Source organism: Caloenas nicobarica, chromosome 1 (assembly GCF_036013445.1).
Source record: "Caloenas nicobarica isolate bCalNic1 chromosome 1, bCalNic1.hap1, whole genome shotgun sequence".
NCBI classification, from domain to species: Eukaryota; Metazoa; Chordata; class Aves; order Columbiformes; family Columbidae; genus Caloenas; species Caloenas nicobarica.
Window position 1 is genome coordinate 159,940,154 of NC_088245.1, and position 18,907 is coordinate 159,959,060.

Here is an 18,907-nt window from a genome sequence, read left to right on the forward strand (position 1 = left end):
CCATGTCTTTCCTGTGCTGAGGGCTCCAGAGCTGGACACAGGACTCCAGGTGGGGTCTCACCAGAGCGGAGCAGAGGGGCAGGATCACCTCCCTTGACCTGCTGGCCACGCTGCTTTTGGTGCAGCTCAGGATACAACTGGCCTTCTGGGCTGCAAGTGCACATTGTCAGCTCATGTCCAGTCTTTCATCTACCTGTACCCCCAAGTCCTTCTCAGCAGGGCTGCTCACAATCTCCTCATCCCCCAACCTGTATTGATACCGGGGGTTGCCCCGACCCAGGTGCAGGACCTTGCACTTGGCAGTACAGACGTTGAGCTAAGTGACCCTGACCACGCTGCTGAAGAAATTCCCTACTCATTGCCACCAGCTTATTCTATACGCTGGGGGGGGGGTTGTTTTTGACACTCACTGTTTAATTAAACAGTAATCCCTATAGGATAGAGTTTATTGCTTGCAGCTTATCTTGGCATCTGTGGCTTTACTATAAAAACAGCAACACCTCCAAAACAACACCTGCCAGCAAATCTGCCTCCCTTCCTAAGGCACGTATTCAAATCTTCCACAACTTGAAAAACAAACACTGTCTACACCAGTGGTATTATGTTAGGTAAATCCATGCTGTTGGTTGCAAACTGGATGCAGACCAGGGGCAGGAACATGATTACGTTTCTGTCAAATGAATCAGAGCAGCCAACAGAGAATTCCCAGTGGCTTTACATGAACTGGAAGGACATGCAATAGCTGAGCTGACAAAGCCAGAATGAGGTGCCCTGCTGGGACACAGTTACCTCAGCAGAATATTTTTGAACAAACTGGGATTGCAAAGTAACTTTGTAGCAGATCAGTTCTTGATATCATATAGTAGCTGCAGTTTAAATACAATATAGTGCTCTGTGAAACCATAGCCACCAACACAAAGAAAAACTGGAAAACAAAAGGCTCACTCAGCTCTAAAAAAAATCTAACTTGGAGAAACAAAATAAGATCAAGGGAAGTCTAAAAGCCTAAAAATTCTTTTTGTCTTTTACATAACTCCCCTTATTTGGTACAACACCACCTTTCCACAGCAGGCTGTTATTGCAGCATCATCCAAGTTTGAAAAACAACACCTGAACAGGAGGTTAGCATCTACCTGTAATGTCACCAGTAACCAGAAGGATACAGGGGGAATCTCCATTTCAACATGTGCCCTAGGAATCAGCACCCATCAAGCTCACTAGATCACAGCAGAACTTGGCCCTTTATTAACTGCATAAATTTTCCTTTTCTCACCATGCACCCTTCACCCTAACTAGTTGGGGATTAACCCCAACTACTGTTAATCCTACACCATGGTTGAAAAAACAATCACTATTTTATAACATTCAAAAGAACCTTCTTGGAGTACCTGCAATAAATTCTCCTTAGCAGAAAGCAATTAGCCCCACTAAAAATCCTGACTGGATTAAAACAGTAGCAGCCCAATGGAAAAAAGGAGATACAGGCAGAGTTGCTGTGCAGCACATTGCCTTGGGAATAACCTTATGTGAACCATAAGCCACAGAGTTCTGGGTGAAGACGTCAGCTCTAAGAGGCAGCGTGACATTTCCCTCTCCCCAGAAAATATTCACTAATTCTGGAACTGTGCAGGCTGGGTTTGGATAGCACTAGTCTGCAATGTGTTGTGCTCTCATTCAAGTCACAAGAGCTAAGCTCACACACTCTAAGACTGTGTTTTGCTTTTGTTTTGATTCATTACTTAAAAGAGGCATTCAACTGATTAGCACTCATCTGGCCTGCCTACTCTGCTCTGCTCTCCGTTGTCACTTTTCTAACCAAAAAGGAAAAAGCTGGGCTCCTAGTGCTGAAGATAAACTACCAAAAAATGCCTATACAGAGCATGACAATCTAGTCCAGATAGGTCTAATCAGAGCAAGGAGAGGGCTTCTGTGTGCTGCCTCTGCTCAGATATCAGTGGTCAAACGAAACCAGTTAAGAGTCCTACCAGGGAAGAATTACTCACTTCATAATTATTTCACAAAAAATGCCACTATTATGCTAACAATAGATAATTTTTAAGCCCAGTGTCCTCTTCCAACAGTCTCTCAATTTGTAGAGTGCACTGTAGACCCTCAGAATGTCAAAGCTGCGGTGCTGCAGAATGAGAAGCTGGTCTCTGAAATGCCCCCCAGCCTACACCTGTTTGACAGAAACAGCACTTGGTTCATTGCTGTTCCCTCTTTATTACTGATAAGACTTGCTTGCAATGTGTTTTTCAGAAGAGCTGCCATATAGAAACACTGACATTTGGCAAGAGAAAGCTTCATCCAGAATTATTACTCATTTGCATATGTCTGTACCTGACTTGAGATATTCGAACAACAGAGTTTCGTGAGTAAACAAGAACAAAGCATGATTCAATATGCCCAGTCTGTTAACAGTCAACATCTGTGACTTTCACAAATGAATCACTACAGTAGATCACAAAGAGTTAGAAAAAAGGGAACGCAAAAACGCTAAACTGCATGAAATAACACAGCTAAATAACAAACAACAATCTTACCACAGAGCAAGTCTCTGCTCAATTTCCTTGAGAAAACCAGTATGAAACTTGTGCAAAGGTTCGAAGTTGGAGAAAATGAGATTTTTCAGTGCTTCAGGCATGCAGTCCTCTTTATTCACTGCACTCTGAAACCACTACAAAGAACAAAGAAGCAAAATTATCAGGAGTGGAATGCAGCAGGTATGATCATTTGCTGTCTTTGTACAATGAACCCAAATACACCAAACCCAGGCAAGGACCTTATTTAGCTGGCACTAGGAATACAACCCAGGCTACCCCTGACACTCCTACATGCTGAACTGGTGCTTTTATCAGCAGTCAGGCCTTGCCTAGCTAAAAAAGAAACTCCTTCCCCTTTGCCACCACTGATCAAATCTTCAAAATTATTTTCAAGCCAAAACTGGTTGGTCAATACAAAGCGAATTTGCAAACATTGTAGGTGCAAGAGAAAGAGTATTGCAATACTTGCAAACATTCCAGTAAAAAACAAACCAAACCAAACCAAAACAAAAAACTCCTGCATTTTCTTTTGCTGAGTTCCATCTGAAATCCCTTTGACAGGAGCTGGTACAGTAAGCTCTCAAGCCCATATTGTTGTGTGCAGATAGACAACATCATGTGCTTTGCAAAGTGAACAAGTAGAAGGATGGTACTTTGCACTTCCAGGACAAGACGCTAGTAGCAGAAAATAGAAGGGTCAGTGCCAAACACTGTTAAGACTGCAACAGGCTCCAGCTCCGTTTTGCTCCATATTCTCTTTATTTCACCCTAATAGACCTATGGGTGACGTAAAGCCATGAGACTAGGGGGCTTGCCAAGGTGGCACAGACCATTATCTTTGACATGGTAACACTACTTCCTTCTCGCCACCCTGAGGGGTCACAGCTATCTACAGTCATGTTCCAGCAGTGCCTAGAAGGTTGTTGGGACCATAGAAGGATGTTACAGAAGTCTTGATTGACAGTGCATCAGCTGGAGCTGACCCAGGCCTGGGATAAAAAGAGACCCCTCCCAAGCCTCCCTCTGCCCGGCTTTATTTCTGCACTGAACACAGCTAAGGTTGAAGAACTGCACACCTCCCGAGTCTCAAAAGTAACGTGTGACACTCATTCCTTCTAGCTTTTCCAATGACACTGGCTACCTGTTCACTCTCAGTGGCTTCCTGTGCCAGACATCTGTGAGGCATGGCTGACGGGCCTGATGATTACATTAGAGCGAGCTGTATGCCTATTTTGACACAGCAAATTCAAATTTGCCTACCACAAGAATAAAGGCCAGGGTGGCCTCTCTGAAGAGCTAAAACTTTCTGTTTCTGCAGCCACTGAGTGAAATAGAAGATGAAAACAACCCATCTGCTGTTGAGACTGCAGTAACAACCACCATCCCACAGAACCGGGCCTCTTCCCATGTTGGCCTGGCTTCCGCAGAAAGCCAGCATAAGAAGGTGGTGGAGCCACAGCCATCTTGGAATCACAGAATCATTTTGGTTTGAAGAGACCCTCAAGATCATCGAGTCCAACCACAACCTAACTCTGGTACTAAACCATGTCCCTAAGAACCTCGTCTACACATCTTTTAAACACCTCCAGGGATGGTGACTCCACCACTTCCCTGGGCAGCCTGTTCCCATGACTGACAATCCTTTCCGTGAATAAAATTTTTCCTAATATCCAATCTAAACCTCCCCTGGTGCAACTTGAGGCCATTTCCTCTTGCTGCCTGTAAGGACCATTCTGCTCCAGCCAACATTTGCCATGTCAAAGTTGGCGTCAGATCAACTGCATCTGCCATGTGGGCTCCTGGAACAGATGAGAAGCTGGGGAGAAGGTATCTCTCCCTGATTCCCAGCTAGTAAAAACAGACTCTTCCCAGCAGCGTGTCCTCCTTTCCACAACACTTGATGCAGGAGGTAGCAATGGACCTCATCGAGTTTCACACACTGGGTGACTAAAGAGATGGGAGGCTTGGAGCTGGCAGCGCTGCCAGAATACTGTGAGAGGTTCTGGATCCAGTGCCTTTTTACAGACAATTGTCATTTAAGGTAAAATCCTGCACACATTACTCTTGGAAGTTAAGCAAGATTATTGGTGTTCGTGATAAAAAGGCACATATTTGCCGTGGTGATTTTAACAATCAAACTCTGATCAGATGCTACAAATTAATGACTCGTTTAACAGATCATTTCACTTTCTGAAAAATCAGAATAATTCAAAGAGGTACTCCACATTTCATGTTAAAAGGAGGGCATTCAATCCAGGAGAAAACATTTATATATCCCCCTCGGGAGCTACTTCAGTTTTAAGAGAAGCCACTGAAAACCCCCAGGCATTTTTAGTTATTACAACCACAAAGTATGAGAGCAAGAAAAAATAACTGAACTGTGTCCCAAGTCCCTCAACCTGATATAGTTTCGTAGTGCATGTTACTAACCGCAGTGCAAATTTGCACTTTCTGCTTTTTGTATTATTTCCTCCCTAGAGCTGTACTCCTGTGCACTGCAGAACATACCTACAGTGCAGAATATAAAAGTAGCATGAAGCAGTTAAGATGTTAAATGGAGCAGACAAAATACTACTGCTGTCTAGAGCTTCACATGTTTATGAGTAATGCTCAAGTAAACATACCGATGTGATGACTTCAAGGTCCTTCAGGTATGTTCGTTCTGTGGTTGCTACTTCTTTCGCAATGAAGTAAGCTTTCTCAGTTGGGAATCTCTGCAAATTGCAAACACATTAGGTTTTCATCTGCTTTTATGGAGCTGGTTTCTGTAGGAAAAAAACTGCAGACAACAATCACCAAGAGAGTTACAAACTAGTGACCCTTGCTTGTGGTTACTGACTCATGCCTGAACGTTCCTAAGCCTTGCAAACAATCCGTCCTTGCCAACACAAGAGAATAAGCACTTTCTGTGGGTTCTTGAGAGACTTTTTTTTCCTGCCAAGGTGATTTTTACAGCTTTGGGGCACTGATATTCCTTTCAGTTTATTCCACATATCTGGAGCAGGACATATCCTGAAGTTCACAAAGAAATCCCTTGCAGGCTAGATAACCATAGGACAAAATGACATAAACTACTATCTGATTATTGTAAGTTTCATCGTCAGGGTAGGAATCCACAGCAAAAATACTCTAAATATATATATATATATTAAAAAAAAAAAATCTGTAAGATTTTCCCAGTGCAGCCAGACAACCTAACAGTGGGAAAGGGGAAGTATTTTCGGATAGGCCACAGATTTCAAATTTCAGGAAAAAAAATCCCCAAATCTTCCTGTGTTAACCAAGAGGCAAAAGTGGTTTTGACCTCTTAATTCTGAAGAACCAAAGGATTCTAATTGATCTTGCTCTGTGTTGCTCAGGAAGCAAAAAGGAAGGGCAAAACATCCATAGATCTTTTGCTTCTACATTTCCTTCCTGAAGATCAAGGATATAGAGGATGCACTAGAAAGACATGCAAGGAGAGACTGTGTGGGCATTTCCCAGTCAGTAGACAACCCCAGGGGAACCATCATCAGCTGGTAAAAGCTACAGCAGCCACTGGCTGCTGTAACTCAGACTGACAGAGAATCGTGAGTCTATTAACTGATTCTTGGCTTTTCTTCTTCTCAAATTTCTCCCATGTATCTTGCTAACTACACACTTCCTTACACACGCTCCCACTTTCCAGCAAAGCCATCGGAGTTCCTCCAAGCTCAGGAGAAAAAGCAGGCAGCAGAAGGACACGAGCAACCCCCTCCTCGCCCTGCAGCACAGGAGATATGAGCCAGCAGACACCCAGAACACCCTGGCTCAGACAGAATCGCTTCTGTCTTCAAAAAGCAGTTTTGGATGTGATGCTCCCTTATGGCTTTGCTGCAATGGCAGGGCTGAGCCAAACATTCCCAGCTGAATGCTGGAGGCTGTGGCTCGAAGAGAGCATTTTCTACTCCCACAATTAAACACTCTCAGCGGTGCTCTCATCAGAGACAGCCTGGAGAGCTTGGGCTGGACACTTCTGCACAGGCTCAATGCTGTTCCTTTTCCTTCTTTTGCCTGGAAGTTTTCCCTACAATAAGGCACTGGAGTTCACTGTTCTGTTACAACAAAATACCAAACTCCAGTCCTTAAAGATAAGCTAGATTTATAGGAGACCCTGTCAAAAAAAGCTCTTTAGTTTGCAACCTACAGGTCTGGCCCAGATTTATGGCACATTAACCTTAGGGACACAGAGCTACCTGTCTTCTCTCTGCTGCTCAAAGAGGAGCTGGTGCCCCTAACTTCTGCATCTCTGTTCAGGAGGATGAATCCAGGGCATGGAGCCCTTAGCTACAGCAGTTCTCTGGGTCTGGCCTGACCTGCTCCAAACTGTGAGCTTGGCTTCAGGAGAACAGGGATGCTCTTGGACACACTGTGACCAAGGAAAGCAGGTACCAAGTGACCCAACTCAAGTTATCTATGTGGGTCTGTGACGGGGAAGCTGCAGGGAGTCTAGGTATTATTAATTTTGACAAACAGAAGTAGTTGCAACACATAGAATCAGAATAGTTTGGGTTGGAAGCGACCCTCAAAGGTCATCTAGTCCAACCCCCCTGCAATGAGCAGGGACATCTTCAACTAGATCAGGTTGCTCAGAGCCCCGTCCAGCCTGGCCTGGAATGTCTCCAGGGATGGGGCATCTACCACCTCTCTGGGCAACCTGGGCCAGTGTTTTACCACCTTCATTGTAAACACAACATGGAAGAGAGCCCAGGCCAACTGCCTCTGTCTTACCTTTCTTTTGACCTCTTCCTCATCATCAGTCCTGATGCATGATGGGTCATTCAGCAAAGGGCTGATCAAGGGAGATGACTGTTTGGCATCAGGGCTCAAGTTTGGAGATAAAGACATATTTGCCACTGATGGTCCTCCTTGGGAATTGATGGAAAGCTCTGAAAGGTGAGGGCTGCCAGTCAGAGAACCTGCTAAAAAAATGGTAAAAGAGAAATCAGTTAGGACAGAGTCTCTCTAGAAAGCACCAAAAAGTGTTACAATCTTAAGCTGCAGCATGTGAAATTACACTACAAGATACAGCCATCGGGGTCCTCAGACTAGTCCAAATGTATTTGAAGCCAGAGGAACTCCATCCACTTGCATTAACCAAGGGACTAGAGCATTCTTTTAGCTGATGGAACTGGCTGAAATTAGTGTCTCTGTAGGGAAGGGATCAAGGCATATATGACTGAGCTGCAATATTTACTGCTAAAAATCAAATTAATACCAAATTTTTCACCATTGTAACCCACTCTATGAAAGAGAATAAATACAACAATAAGGGAGTCACCCTAGGAGTGCCATTCTTTCTAGCAAAGTAGAAACTCAAAGACTCAAATCAACACTTCATAGGGAGCTACAGGACACAAGTTAGAACAAATTTATCTAGTGGAAGTCTAGAGAAAAAGAAACTATGACTTTCTACAGCAGTAATGCTGCTAAGACCAGTCAGATCTAACATGAAGGGAGAAAACTACTAGTTCCCCAGTTTCTACACACAACACAAGTATGTATATTATACCTTGTAGGTCTTTCCATGCTCCTCTGATTGTTTAGGATGGAAACGCTAGCATTACAATTACATAAGAAAAGCAATACTTTTAATGCACAAAGCATGACAACTTTAGATTATCACAGATATAAAGTCCCATTCAATTTTGGATTAAAAATATGAATTAGACAATTAGTTACACTTCCATGGATTCATATACACTACATTAAATATTACTGAAATTAGCATTTTGTCTTCTGGGAGGCATCCAGACTACTGACTGCACATAGGAAAGAGCTTGCCAAAAATGCCAAGCATTCTCCCAGTTATCCCCTCCTTCAAACCTCTGAAAATCTCAACCTGTTTTAGAAGATGGATCTGTCATGTGGAAGAACATTTACAGTCTGTACCATTTTGGCATCATACATTAAAATCCAACAAAAAACGTGACAAGCTTTCAATTACCACAGCTAATAGGCTGTGTAGAATTAAATGTAAAACACATACATCATTGTATATCATTAAGGTCAAATACATTTTGCTATTATGTGTTTATGTCCTCCCTAGATTACGATAGGTAAGTGTTCCTTTTGCTACAACAGAGTTGAGATGCTCCAATAAACAGAGGTACCAATAAATATAATTAGGCCAAGTAGTAAAACCTATTTATTTTCTGGAAGAACTCAAGATTTATTGCTAGAACACGGATGTTTTCCAATTCCAAACCAGTTCATGTTTATGTCATTCCCTTGAAAAGAGAAGGAAAAAAACCAATACAGTTATCAGTTTACGTAATCATGACAGTTATGTAGCCTATTATAAATCAAAGTCAAAGCAGTATTTGTCTGAAATAAAGGTCTGTATTATTACAGCTAGCAAGAAGGGTTTACCAACAGTTTCACACTAAATCGATGTTCAGTGAAATTTGAGAAAATGCCACAGCTTGTTACACAAACGTCAATTTTATTGACACTAGCACACAACTGCATACAGTGTTTTCAAAAGAAATGGAATTCATCATTGAGAAATAGTGAAACAGATTAATAGCAAGGTCGTAAGGTTAAAAGTACTTAAGTCTACATTACAAAAGAAATAAGAAAAGTGATATTGCCTCAAATGTGGAAACAAATTCTGGCACTATGCCTGTCATATGACAGTGGATAAATGATTTGCACCTCTGTGAGAAGTTCACAGGCATTATAGTCTAGAAGTCAAATAGCACCTATCTGCGATAGATAGATATAGATATATAGACAGATCTACCTACCTGTTTATAATCCTAGATCTAACTTCTGATGTACTGGAATTTTTATCAGTACGGCTCAAGTATTTCAAACTATAAAATATCAAATGGACAACGAATTAAAAAGACTTCCTAACCCACGCTTGGAAGACACGACTTGGGAAAAGTATTATGGAAAGTATCACAAAAATGTGCCTGGTGGCTCACAGCATATACACCCTGTTGACTAAAGACTTGCACATCAATACATCCCTGATGTTCTCAAAGTTATTTTGCAGCAGGTTGAAATGCTACATTCTCCTTTTTGGTATCAATATGGACATGAGCAGTGACCAAATCCAACCACCACCTCCTACAAGCAAGAGCTCAGTTAGACCCCATCCACTAATATGTTGAACAAGTGAAAGTTAGAGCTAGGTGTAACAAAGTGGCTATATTACAAACAGGCTTCAAAATGCTGTTAAGTTAGCACATTCTGGGGCCTAATTACAACCAAGACAGCCATAAAGATCAACACATTGGATGTTGTTCTGGTAAAGGTGGGAAACAAACTCATTCTGCTATGAGAAAGTCAGTAAGTCATGAAGAAATGAAAATGGGAGATCTTCTCTCCCCCATCACCAATCAGTCACAACACGTGTCACGCTGATGGGTCATGGCAATGCTGCAAAGATGCAGGTGAACAACAAATAACCTGCACTAACCAAATGGTCTTTTCTCAGTCTTCCATCTGACCTCCTGCCACAGAAGACCATATTCATACAGGCTCTACTCATCAACTACATACTGCAGAATACAAACAGAATCAGAAGGGAGAAGACCAATCTTATTTACAAGGTACTGAAATTCCTCACATTTTACCCTAAAGGATTCACTGATTGACAGGCAATTATTAGTATGTCAGTTGCCAGATATCAAGTGGTACTGCACAGCACATGGGAGGCCTAAATTTAAGGCTTGCAGCTGGTAACATGGAATTGTCTTTGCTTGTACTTCAAGTGATTTTTACTTAGATTCAGACTTAGGCAATCTTTCAAACATAATGGAGCCAGCTATATACAAAGAGACAGGTACAACAGGATATTTATCTAAAGATTGCTTAAACACATACTATAATTGAGTCGGAATTAAACATGTGCTTCAATTTTTTTTTTTTTTCTGAGCTTGGGTTTAGGAACAGAAACAAACACTGGTTTATGACAGTGGTAAATAATAAGAATGCACTTTACCATGGTATGCCAGATTAGCCCATCAATGCCAGAATACCTGGAGTGGTTCTTAGTTCCACTGAGCTACTTTACTCTCCAGACATGGGGGAAAGGTGCTGCAGTAGGGAAGGTGACAGAAAAAGTAAACCTTGACTGAAAGCTAACTTGGAAAAAAAAAAAATCTACGAAATGAAAATGGCATTTTACACAGCCACAGGACATGAAAGTATGGGTTATTGTCCTAGCTTTACACATGCCTCAAATCACTCCCCATCAACATACGTGTTCCACATGCTAAGTAAAATGAAGCCAGTGCCTAAAAATCAAATACTTAATAGCTGTATCTCTGTCAAAACACACGTCACAGTTGCTTGCAGCGGTGTGGCAGTGGGAATGCAGGGGAGTGTTGCAAGCTAGGGATGCCCAGCTGGGGAGGGTTAGGCTGGGCTTTGCGCTTGGCTGGCCAGCTGTGTGCCATCCCACCAGCAGCACCAACTTTAAGCTCCCATCACACATAGATGTTAAACCACAGGGACTGGTGCTGAGGTTGGTGCCTATGGAGACCTGGGCTGGCTGAGCTTTAAAACACACCCAGTACCACGGGGAAAAAGAAGTTCAAATCACTACTTCTCAGTTGATGAAGGAAGTCCCTAGTTAGAGATTTTAACCTAACAAGGGAGGACTCTCATTTTTGTGAGGAAAATAAATGGGACTCAATGTATCCTGAAGATACTCCTCCTCTACTACTTTTCTCCTGAAACTCCTGAGTAATGAAATCATGCCATTCAGTGTTCTGCATCTGCTTCAAAATAAAAAAATTCCCAACCCTACACACTGTGTTTTAACTGGAAGGAAGAGAACAGCAGTGGTGAGATGCTCCTGGGTATGTACCTCCTCTGTGAAGTACAAAGAAGTAAAAATGAGTCAGTTATGGAAACTGAGAGGAAACATCAACCATTACTGAAGGTGACTGAAATTTTGCTGAAAAACTGCATGCACAGCTACAGTGCTCACTCTAACTCAGCTGTTAAGTGTAGTACTGTTCTCAAGGTTTATAGCTTTATAATCAGAAAATAAAATCTGTTAAGAGCCAGAAAAGCACCTTTCTCAATACCTGGAACATTGCAGGGCTTATTTTCTCTTAGGCCTGCTCTGCAGTCAGGGGAAGCTGGTGACATCCAGATCCCAGTAACTCTGCTTGAAGAGTAGATGAGTGTTAGTTCTAAACTTCAGTCTCATAGACGAAACCCAAGCTGTTGTCCCTTTGTCCTTCGCATTACTGAGCATACCACTTAGGAAGGCTCTTGAATGAGAAAATGTCTGACAGAGCTGTCGCTGCTTTGGCCACACAGGTCTAGCTTAATCTTCCATAGTCACAGTGGTTGCATACCTCTAATTTCTACCTAAAAGTTCTGGTCAGAGAAAGACACAGTACAAAATGACATGGGGGACAGATAGCACCAGATGAAGTGGCAGGAGTTTTTGTATGCACTTCACTGATGACTGAAGTACCTTGGATTGGAGAAGAGCTTAATAAAGGTGTCCACCCTTCCTCTCCCCAGCTGTGAACCAGGCACAGCCGCACTGCTGAACTAACAAAGTTATGGGCTGAAGATTCTGCCCTGTTCTCCCTCAACACATGAACAAAATCCCACTCACTTCCAAGGAAGCTTGAGGGGGACCAATTCATCAAGCTGCACTTTCCCATTAAAGAAAACAAGTTGGAGTGCTGGATACAGTTTGTTAGAATTAAAGATCTTGAAAAGTAGTTATACATCAGCCAGAAATTTATGTACGAACATCCCTAAATGCAGTACCAAAGAATTTCAGGAGCAACAGGAAGAAAAAACAGCCCAGGAAGAGATCTGATGTCACACATAACCAATAACCCTGCCTGGCTGGAAGAGAAACATGACAGGGAGAAAGGTTCACTTTGACTTCATAGCTTCAAAATGCATGCCCATGGCAGGAGTGGCAGGGATTTGGGAGAATGGTGCACCTTCTCAATGAACCAATTTCCTCCTATTTAGGACAAAGCATCAGCCAGCAAATGGACAGAACAATTAAACCAGTGACTGTTTTACAGCAAAATACCAGTTAGAATGAGTAAAAGCCTTCAGTACAGGTAAAACTAAAAATAATTAAAAAAATTAATTCCATGCATACACAGTTAAATGGCTTGACATGCTTACAGTCTCACCAAGCTCGGCATTGGTTTAGTAGCCAGCAACCTCCCCAGCTGCTAAAAGTCCATGCTTTGTTGGTATACAGCAGTATTAGACAGTGGTGAGTGTGAAATCAGACAGTAACTGCTGGTGGCCTACATCAGGGTATATTTACATCTTAAGAACAAAGCCCATTACAGTCTGGGAAGAATACAAGGTCACTGGGCATCAGCCCTTTGTCTAGCCTTGATCTTTCCAGACAGAAATAGAGCAACCTATAGAAGGATTCCCTCTTATACCCAGGGTTAGGGTTGGTTTGCTTTTGTTTGTCCGTCTTTAAACCAACATGACACAGTGCTGCAACAGAATTGGAAATGTTCAGTCCCCATGTAAGCTTATAGCACAGATACTGTCCATTTAAACAAGACATCTCCCCGAGACTGCAGTGATCCTGCTGACGAGCTATGGCAGGCGGCCTCAATCAGATCATCGTTGGGTGCAGCCTTCATTAGGAAATGAAGGGCAATTTGATCGTGCTCAATGGAGCCCAAACACCCTGGGACACAGACCTTCTTCCCCCCGTCCCTCCACTCTTCTGCTCCTCAACATGGTGTGGTTGTTCCACTCGAGATTCACAACCTGGTGGGGGGTTTTCCCCAGTCCTGAGGTGAAGAGCGCTCTATGAGACAGGATCACTGTAATAAGAGGAATTAGGTACTCCCGATACAAATAGGTATTTCTGCAGTAAAAGGACATTGAGACAGTGCTCCAAACAATGCAAGGAACAGAAGATACACCATGCTTTGAGGATAGACAGAACATTGAAAAGGCTTTTTCTCCCAGAGAGGTACATGCTGACAAAACAGTGCATACAATGAAACAACAAAAAAAAAATGTTTCTCTTTAAACGGTATTAAACAAATGACAAAAATGAGAATGAAGTCCCAGCATTTTCAGTTTTAAAAATTAATTTGGACTATTGAGATTTATTAAAAAAATTTATGCATGTGCACACACAGAAACCAGGAAAGGGCTGAATAGGTGAAACAGTGCCAAGCTTATGAACTTTTGTTAGTGGGTCCAGGTGAGTTTTTTAGCAGGAGAGGGGAAAAATAAGGATTCAGCTAATCAAAGATTTTTAAGTGCCTCATGGAAAAGCAACAGGTGTGAGTTCTAACGTCCACTGAACTACACAGAGAGACCTACCTCTGATCTTGCTGTAAACCATCAAAGGCAAAAACCTGTTTTCTTCTCAAAACAGGATTTGCAGCATTTTAAAGAAAGAATCTAATCTAATTTTAACAAGCTTGAAAGCTCTTGAATCAGAAAGCATTCATTTTCCTTCAACCTTCCATGTTCAACCAGTGACAGCTGTATCATTACTGGCTGTAGAGTTAATTTTTATCAGGAGGAACTGTGGATTTTTATGGTTGTCAGGGCCCAAAACTTTACCAAAAAAAAAAAAAATCAATAAAGATTACACCTTAAAAATCAAATCATTCTAGAGCAAACTTAGCATTTACCACCATGCAATGCAAATTTATAATCCTAAGGTCTTCACTCCCTTTACTGCAATAGCACCACCATTATTTACATACATACTTGAGAAAAACATGCCTGTCAATCACAGCTCAGCCAGGCACACATACTTTCCAGATCTCATAACATTTAAAAGAAAGTGCTCACTGCTTTTAATAACAAACAACATAAAACAAGTTTATCTACATACCCTTTATAGACCACAGAATTAGAAGATAAAATACTCTAAAGAACTGCTACCTGTCGCCCAAACTAGGCTTTTTATTCATATGATATCTTTGATTTTTAAGAAGTTCTGTATTTTGAAATATCAATGGCACCACATAGCCTAACTGTAGGGAGGAATGCGGAAGATGCCTTTGATCAGAATCCACATGTTGCAAAAGAATAATTTCCCTTATAAGTAAATAAAATCTGTGCCCTTGTCCAGGAGTATTTCAGCAACTACAGAAATTACTAAAATTGAAGAGGAAAGATTTAGTTAATTTTGATTTCCTAAGATTTAGATTTCCTTCCTTTCCAGAACCAGACAGCACAGGCAAAAATTTTTCCTAATGTAGTTTGACTAAAAACAGCTTGCTGCTGCCCACACTTGAGAAAAATTACACATCAGTCTAATCTTTGGGACCTCCTGATGTCAACACTGTGCATCAGCCACTTACAATCAGAAACCCCCAAATCATCATCAAGTAGGAGACACCAACAAGCAGCTGGGTTTCTGACAAAAGGACTCTTCTCCTACCACTTGTATCTGACAGCAGAAGAAAAAGTGTATATATTAAAAATTAAAACATTAAAAATTGTTCCAAAAGATTCGATTGCCCTCCTATATTTAGGGTCTCTCCTGTTTGGTATGGAGAAGAGGATTGATCCCCTAAATGAAGAGAAAAGAGATGTGCTAAAATCTACAGAAGCTGCCTTAAGCAACCACACTGTTCAGAGAGAAAAGCATTATTGGAAGACTAAAAGGGGCTTCCTTCACTTTATACATGTCTGAACACGGAACCTCTTTCTTTCACACTTACTGCCCCTGCCAGCAGGTAACAACCACGCTGCTGAATGAGGTGGATCTCCAGTGGTCCACGTCCTTGTGCACAAAGGTGATACCCAACTCCTTCACACACGTATGGAAGTCAGGAAAAATTGGATTGTTAATTTGTTTCTCATCAATAGAAGTTAAATGGCAGCAACTAAAATTTCATTCTAAACTCACTTCTGACAGCAGTCTAATGCTTCTGTATGAAAAATGAGACTAGTTAAACAAAGATGGTATCTGACACAATTTATAGGTCAGACATCCTGTCTTCTGTTGAAGAACTGTTCCGGAAATAGCCACGGTTCACGCTAATCACCTATAAATCATACTGATGAGATCTGGATCATTGGTTTTCAACATCCAAAATCAGGTCTGCTTCATCAGTTCAACTGATCAACAACTACTCTTGGTTTTGGGGTACTCTAAAAAACTACTGGGACTTTAAACTCTCTGGAAAAGAATGGAGAGCATACTGTGCCAAAGGGATCTGTGAATAAATAAGGACAGACATTTTCAGTGGGCTTAAGATATTTCCTATTCTTCTCTTTTCTTTTGTCTTCTCAACCCTGGAGTCCATTCCCCCGAAGAAATTTCTAGTTGACTATGGAGACTCTGCATGTGTGTGAGTTTATCGTGGGACAGAAGACAACAGAATTTTAAACATCTCTGCTTCTTAGTCAGGAAAAGGAGGACCTATGAGCAGGTTTTAGATCTGTCTGCCCCATTTTGCATTTGACTTTCTCTGGTCACCACCAAGTAATTGTATGTACAGATAGAGAGGCCAGAGAGGAACTTCTGGAATGAATGCTACCGCTTCAGGATGAATACAGCTGCTGTAACTAATAAAAGCTGCTCCACAAACATCTGTGCAAACAGAAACCAGCCCTACAAATATTCAAGGGGGAAAATACAGGTCCTGAAGCAGTTTGGTCTAAGAATATTGGTCCCATTTAGTGAACCAAGTCACAAACCATTGCTTTTTCACCCTTTGCTGGGTTCTGATGATTATGTTCAGCATTGCCAATGCTGTTCTGTCAAGAAAATTCTAATTTTGCATGCCCTTTAATCATGAAGCAAACTGGTAGATTGATTTAATTTTTCAAATTATTAACATGAAACTCATTATGCTCATCCATCTATTTACAACTGATCTCAGGTCCATACAGGTCATGTAATGTACATGCAAATACAGCAAACCTAAAAACTTTCAGTTACTGTAAAAAAATTTTCAGCTACAGAATTTTCTCTTTCAGTTTTTCTTCAATAATTTGTATTTAGCGTGCACTACAATGGTTAATGGGATGGTACCTACTAGGTAGGCCTATGAACTATGGGTGGCTTGAGACAACAGCAGCAGCACAAATCATCTTCAGAGAACACTCTTTTCTGTCATGCACAAGGAATACGTTTGCTAGGGGATACGGACTTAAACCAAAACCAGTGCAGTCTAGGCCATTCACATATAAATTATTCAAAACTCCATACCTGCAATATCCTATGTAGGTCCTGGCTCCTACATCAATTTGCCACTATCAATTTTCCTTCACCTAGCCAAATTTATACCCAAATTTTATATCCCAGGTCACTGAGGAAAACTAGATTCTAGGATATGCCAATATGAAAAAACCCTCCAAATTTCCAGAAGAGCCCAGCAGGACATAGTACATTTGAGCTGCTGGTGAGCTGGAAAAAACTTAAAGTTGTCTGATAGGATTTTTTCTTCATTCACTGTAGCAGATGATTGAACGCGGTCAAGTACTTGGAACAGCAAAGAAAGAATCAGAGTGCCTTTTATCCATAGACTAAGTTGCTAACCACATCTGTGCATTATTTTGGGACAAACTCCTAAACTGCTTTTGCGACTAGACTCCATCCTCATCCAGCTACGTGGACAGAGTTGGTTCAGCAGAGTAACAAGCCATCTGGACAGCCCAACAAGAGGCTTCCTCCATGTCCTCTGGAGGCACAGAAGATGGGTGGCTCAGTACTACTCATTTAGGGTAGACATAGCTACTCAATCTTGCTGGGATTCAGCTCCCTCATGTGCAGAAACCGCCTAAGGATATCTGGGCACTTCAAGTGTATGGGATTTAAAATTTAATTCTTGCGAATAAAAAAGTTGAGAACGGTGAACTTGAAGTACCACCAGCCACACTCCAAAATCTACCAGAATTGGTAGGAGAATCAAATATTTCACTTAGTCTTTAGCTACATCTGTCACACTTGAGACATGGTTGTGCTTGGATCACTGATGTTGACCAGGGTATGCAGATTAATCGATATTTGCAACGCCTAACTTGAACTGACAGACTCTACTTCCCCCCTGTGCTTTGTGAACTAGTACAACAAGAATTCCCTCATCTCATCTCATCCGCAGTCTTGCCCAAAGGTTTCTGTTCTTTCCCTCCAAGGCCTTTTTGTATTTGTCCCACAGAAACAAACTCCCAGATGAATTCTGAGGGACCTGATCCTATGTGAAAACGTCAATTTAAAACTGCTCTCTCACCATTCTTGGCAAGCACCCAGATACAAACCACATGTCTGGTGGAAGAATTTGGCCCACAGACTGTTTTTAATTAAATGCTTGTCTACTGATATTAAACTGAACTTCAGTGGCATAAGAATGCTGCAAAAACGATTCATCTTAAATTATTTCCTACATAATTTACAAACTTTATTCCTACAAACTGGAAGAATTCCACCTGTGTTAAAACAACAGCCACTTAAATATTTAAAGTTGAAAAAAATGCTAGACGATAGAGAACAAAGAGAAATCCTCATATTTCATTTTGGAGAATAATATTCAAAAGGAAAAAAAAAGGTGTTGAGATACTTTATTAGCAAATAAGCTAACTCCAGCTACCAGCAGATCTGTTCTTGGAAAACTATAAATCCATTAGCTTTGTAGGCATATGAGAGAAGAAATCAGGCCTGAAAACAGTATTTGAGAAGATGCAAAATAGTAAACACCACTTACAAAATTTTATATTTACTTAAAATCCAAACGATGTGACCTCTATCCATTTCTCTTAAGTATGACTACAAATCCTTTTGTTAAAAATCCATTACTTGTACTCTAATTTTACTGGCTAACAAAGCAATTAATTCATCTATTTGGATTGCTATTACTTTACTGTATAATATAACTACAGGTACTTTTGCTGCACAGGGAGCAAAAAAATTCAAAAGGTGACTCATGCACCCACTCCCCATACTCAACACTATCTGCTAATGCAGGTTTCAACTACCTATATATGTCATCTTAAATATTGAGAAGTTCAAGGCAATTATTTTACAGCTATTCTAAATCCAAAACATAAACCATCTTCTTTCAGCATAATATACAAGCAAGCTTTTCCCTAATTACCAACCTCGCTGTTTCTAGATTCATGCTTTAAACTATAGGAACAAACAAGAACATTCCCTGTCATTAAAATATCACTAAAGAGATGCTTTAACATCTAAAGAGATGCTTTAAATCCTTCCTGTTCAAAAACGAGGTATCTAATCTTTAAGAAAACCAGCAGACTAAAGGGGGCGAGCAGGTTAAAACTTACATTTACACAAAGATATATTTACTGCAAAAAGTAAATACAAAATAACAAGATGTGCCTAACTACTGTAGGTATCTTTTTAAATATCCTTCACTCAGATTAAACTCTGTTAAAATGTG

The 18,907-nt window shown here is 41.1% G+C and overlaps 1 protein-coding gene across 5 annotated transcripts in view; it reads right to left on the reverse strand.

Annotated features, from left to right (window-relative positions):
• The window catches only part of FARP1 (FERM, ARH/RhoGEF and pleckstrin domain protein 1), a 221,971-nt gene that overhangs the window by 26,518 nt on the left and 176,546 nt on the right, over positions 1 to 18,907 (reverse strand). For 3 of the 5 annotated variants that reach the window (XM_065643070.1, XM_065643087.1, XM_065643052.1), the window contains exons 14-16: positions 7,293 to 7,483; positions 5,168 to 5,257; positions 2,544 to 2,677 (exon numbers count right to left, since the gene is read on the reverse strand). In XM_065643070.1, coding sequence (XP_065499142.1) covers positions 2,544 to 2,677; positions 5,168 to 5,257; positions 7,293 to 7,483 — 415 coding nt within the window. The remainder of the gene's footprint in view (positions 1 to 2,543; positions 2,678 to 5,167; positions 5,258 to 7,292; positions 7,484 to 18,907) is intronic. The other 2 variants (XM_065643079.1, XM_065643061.1) reach the window with 1 other exon arrangement.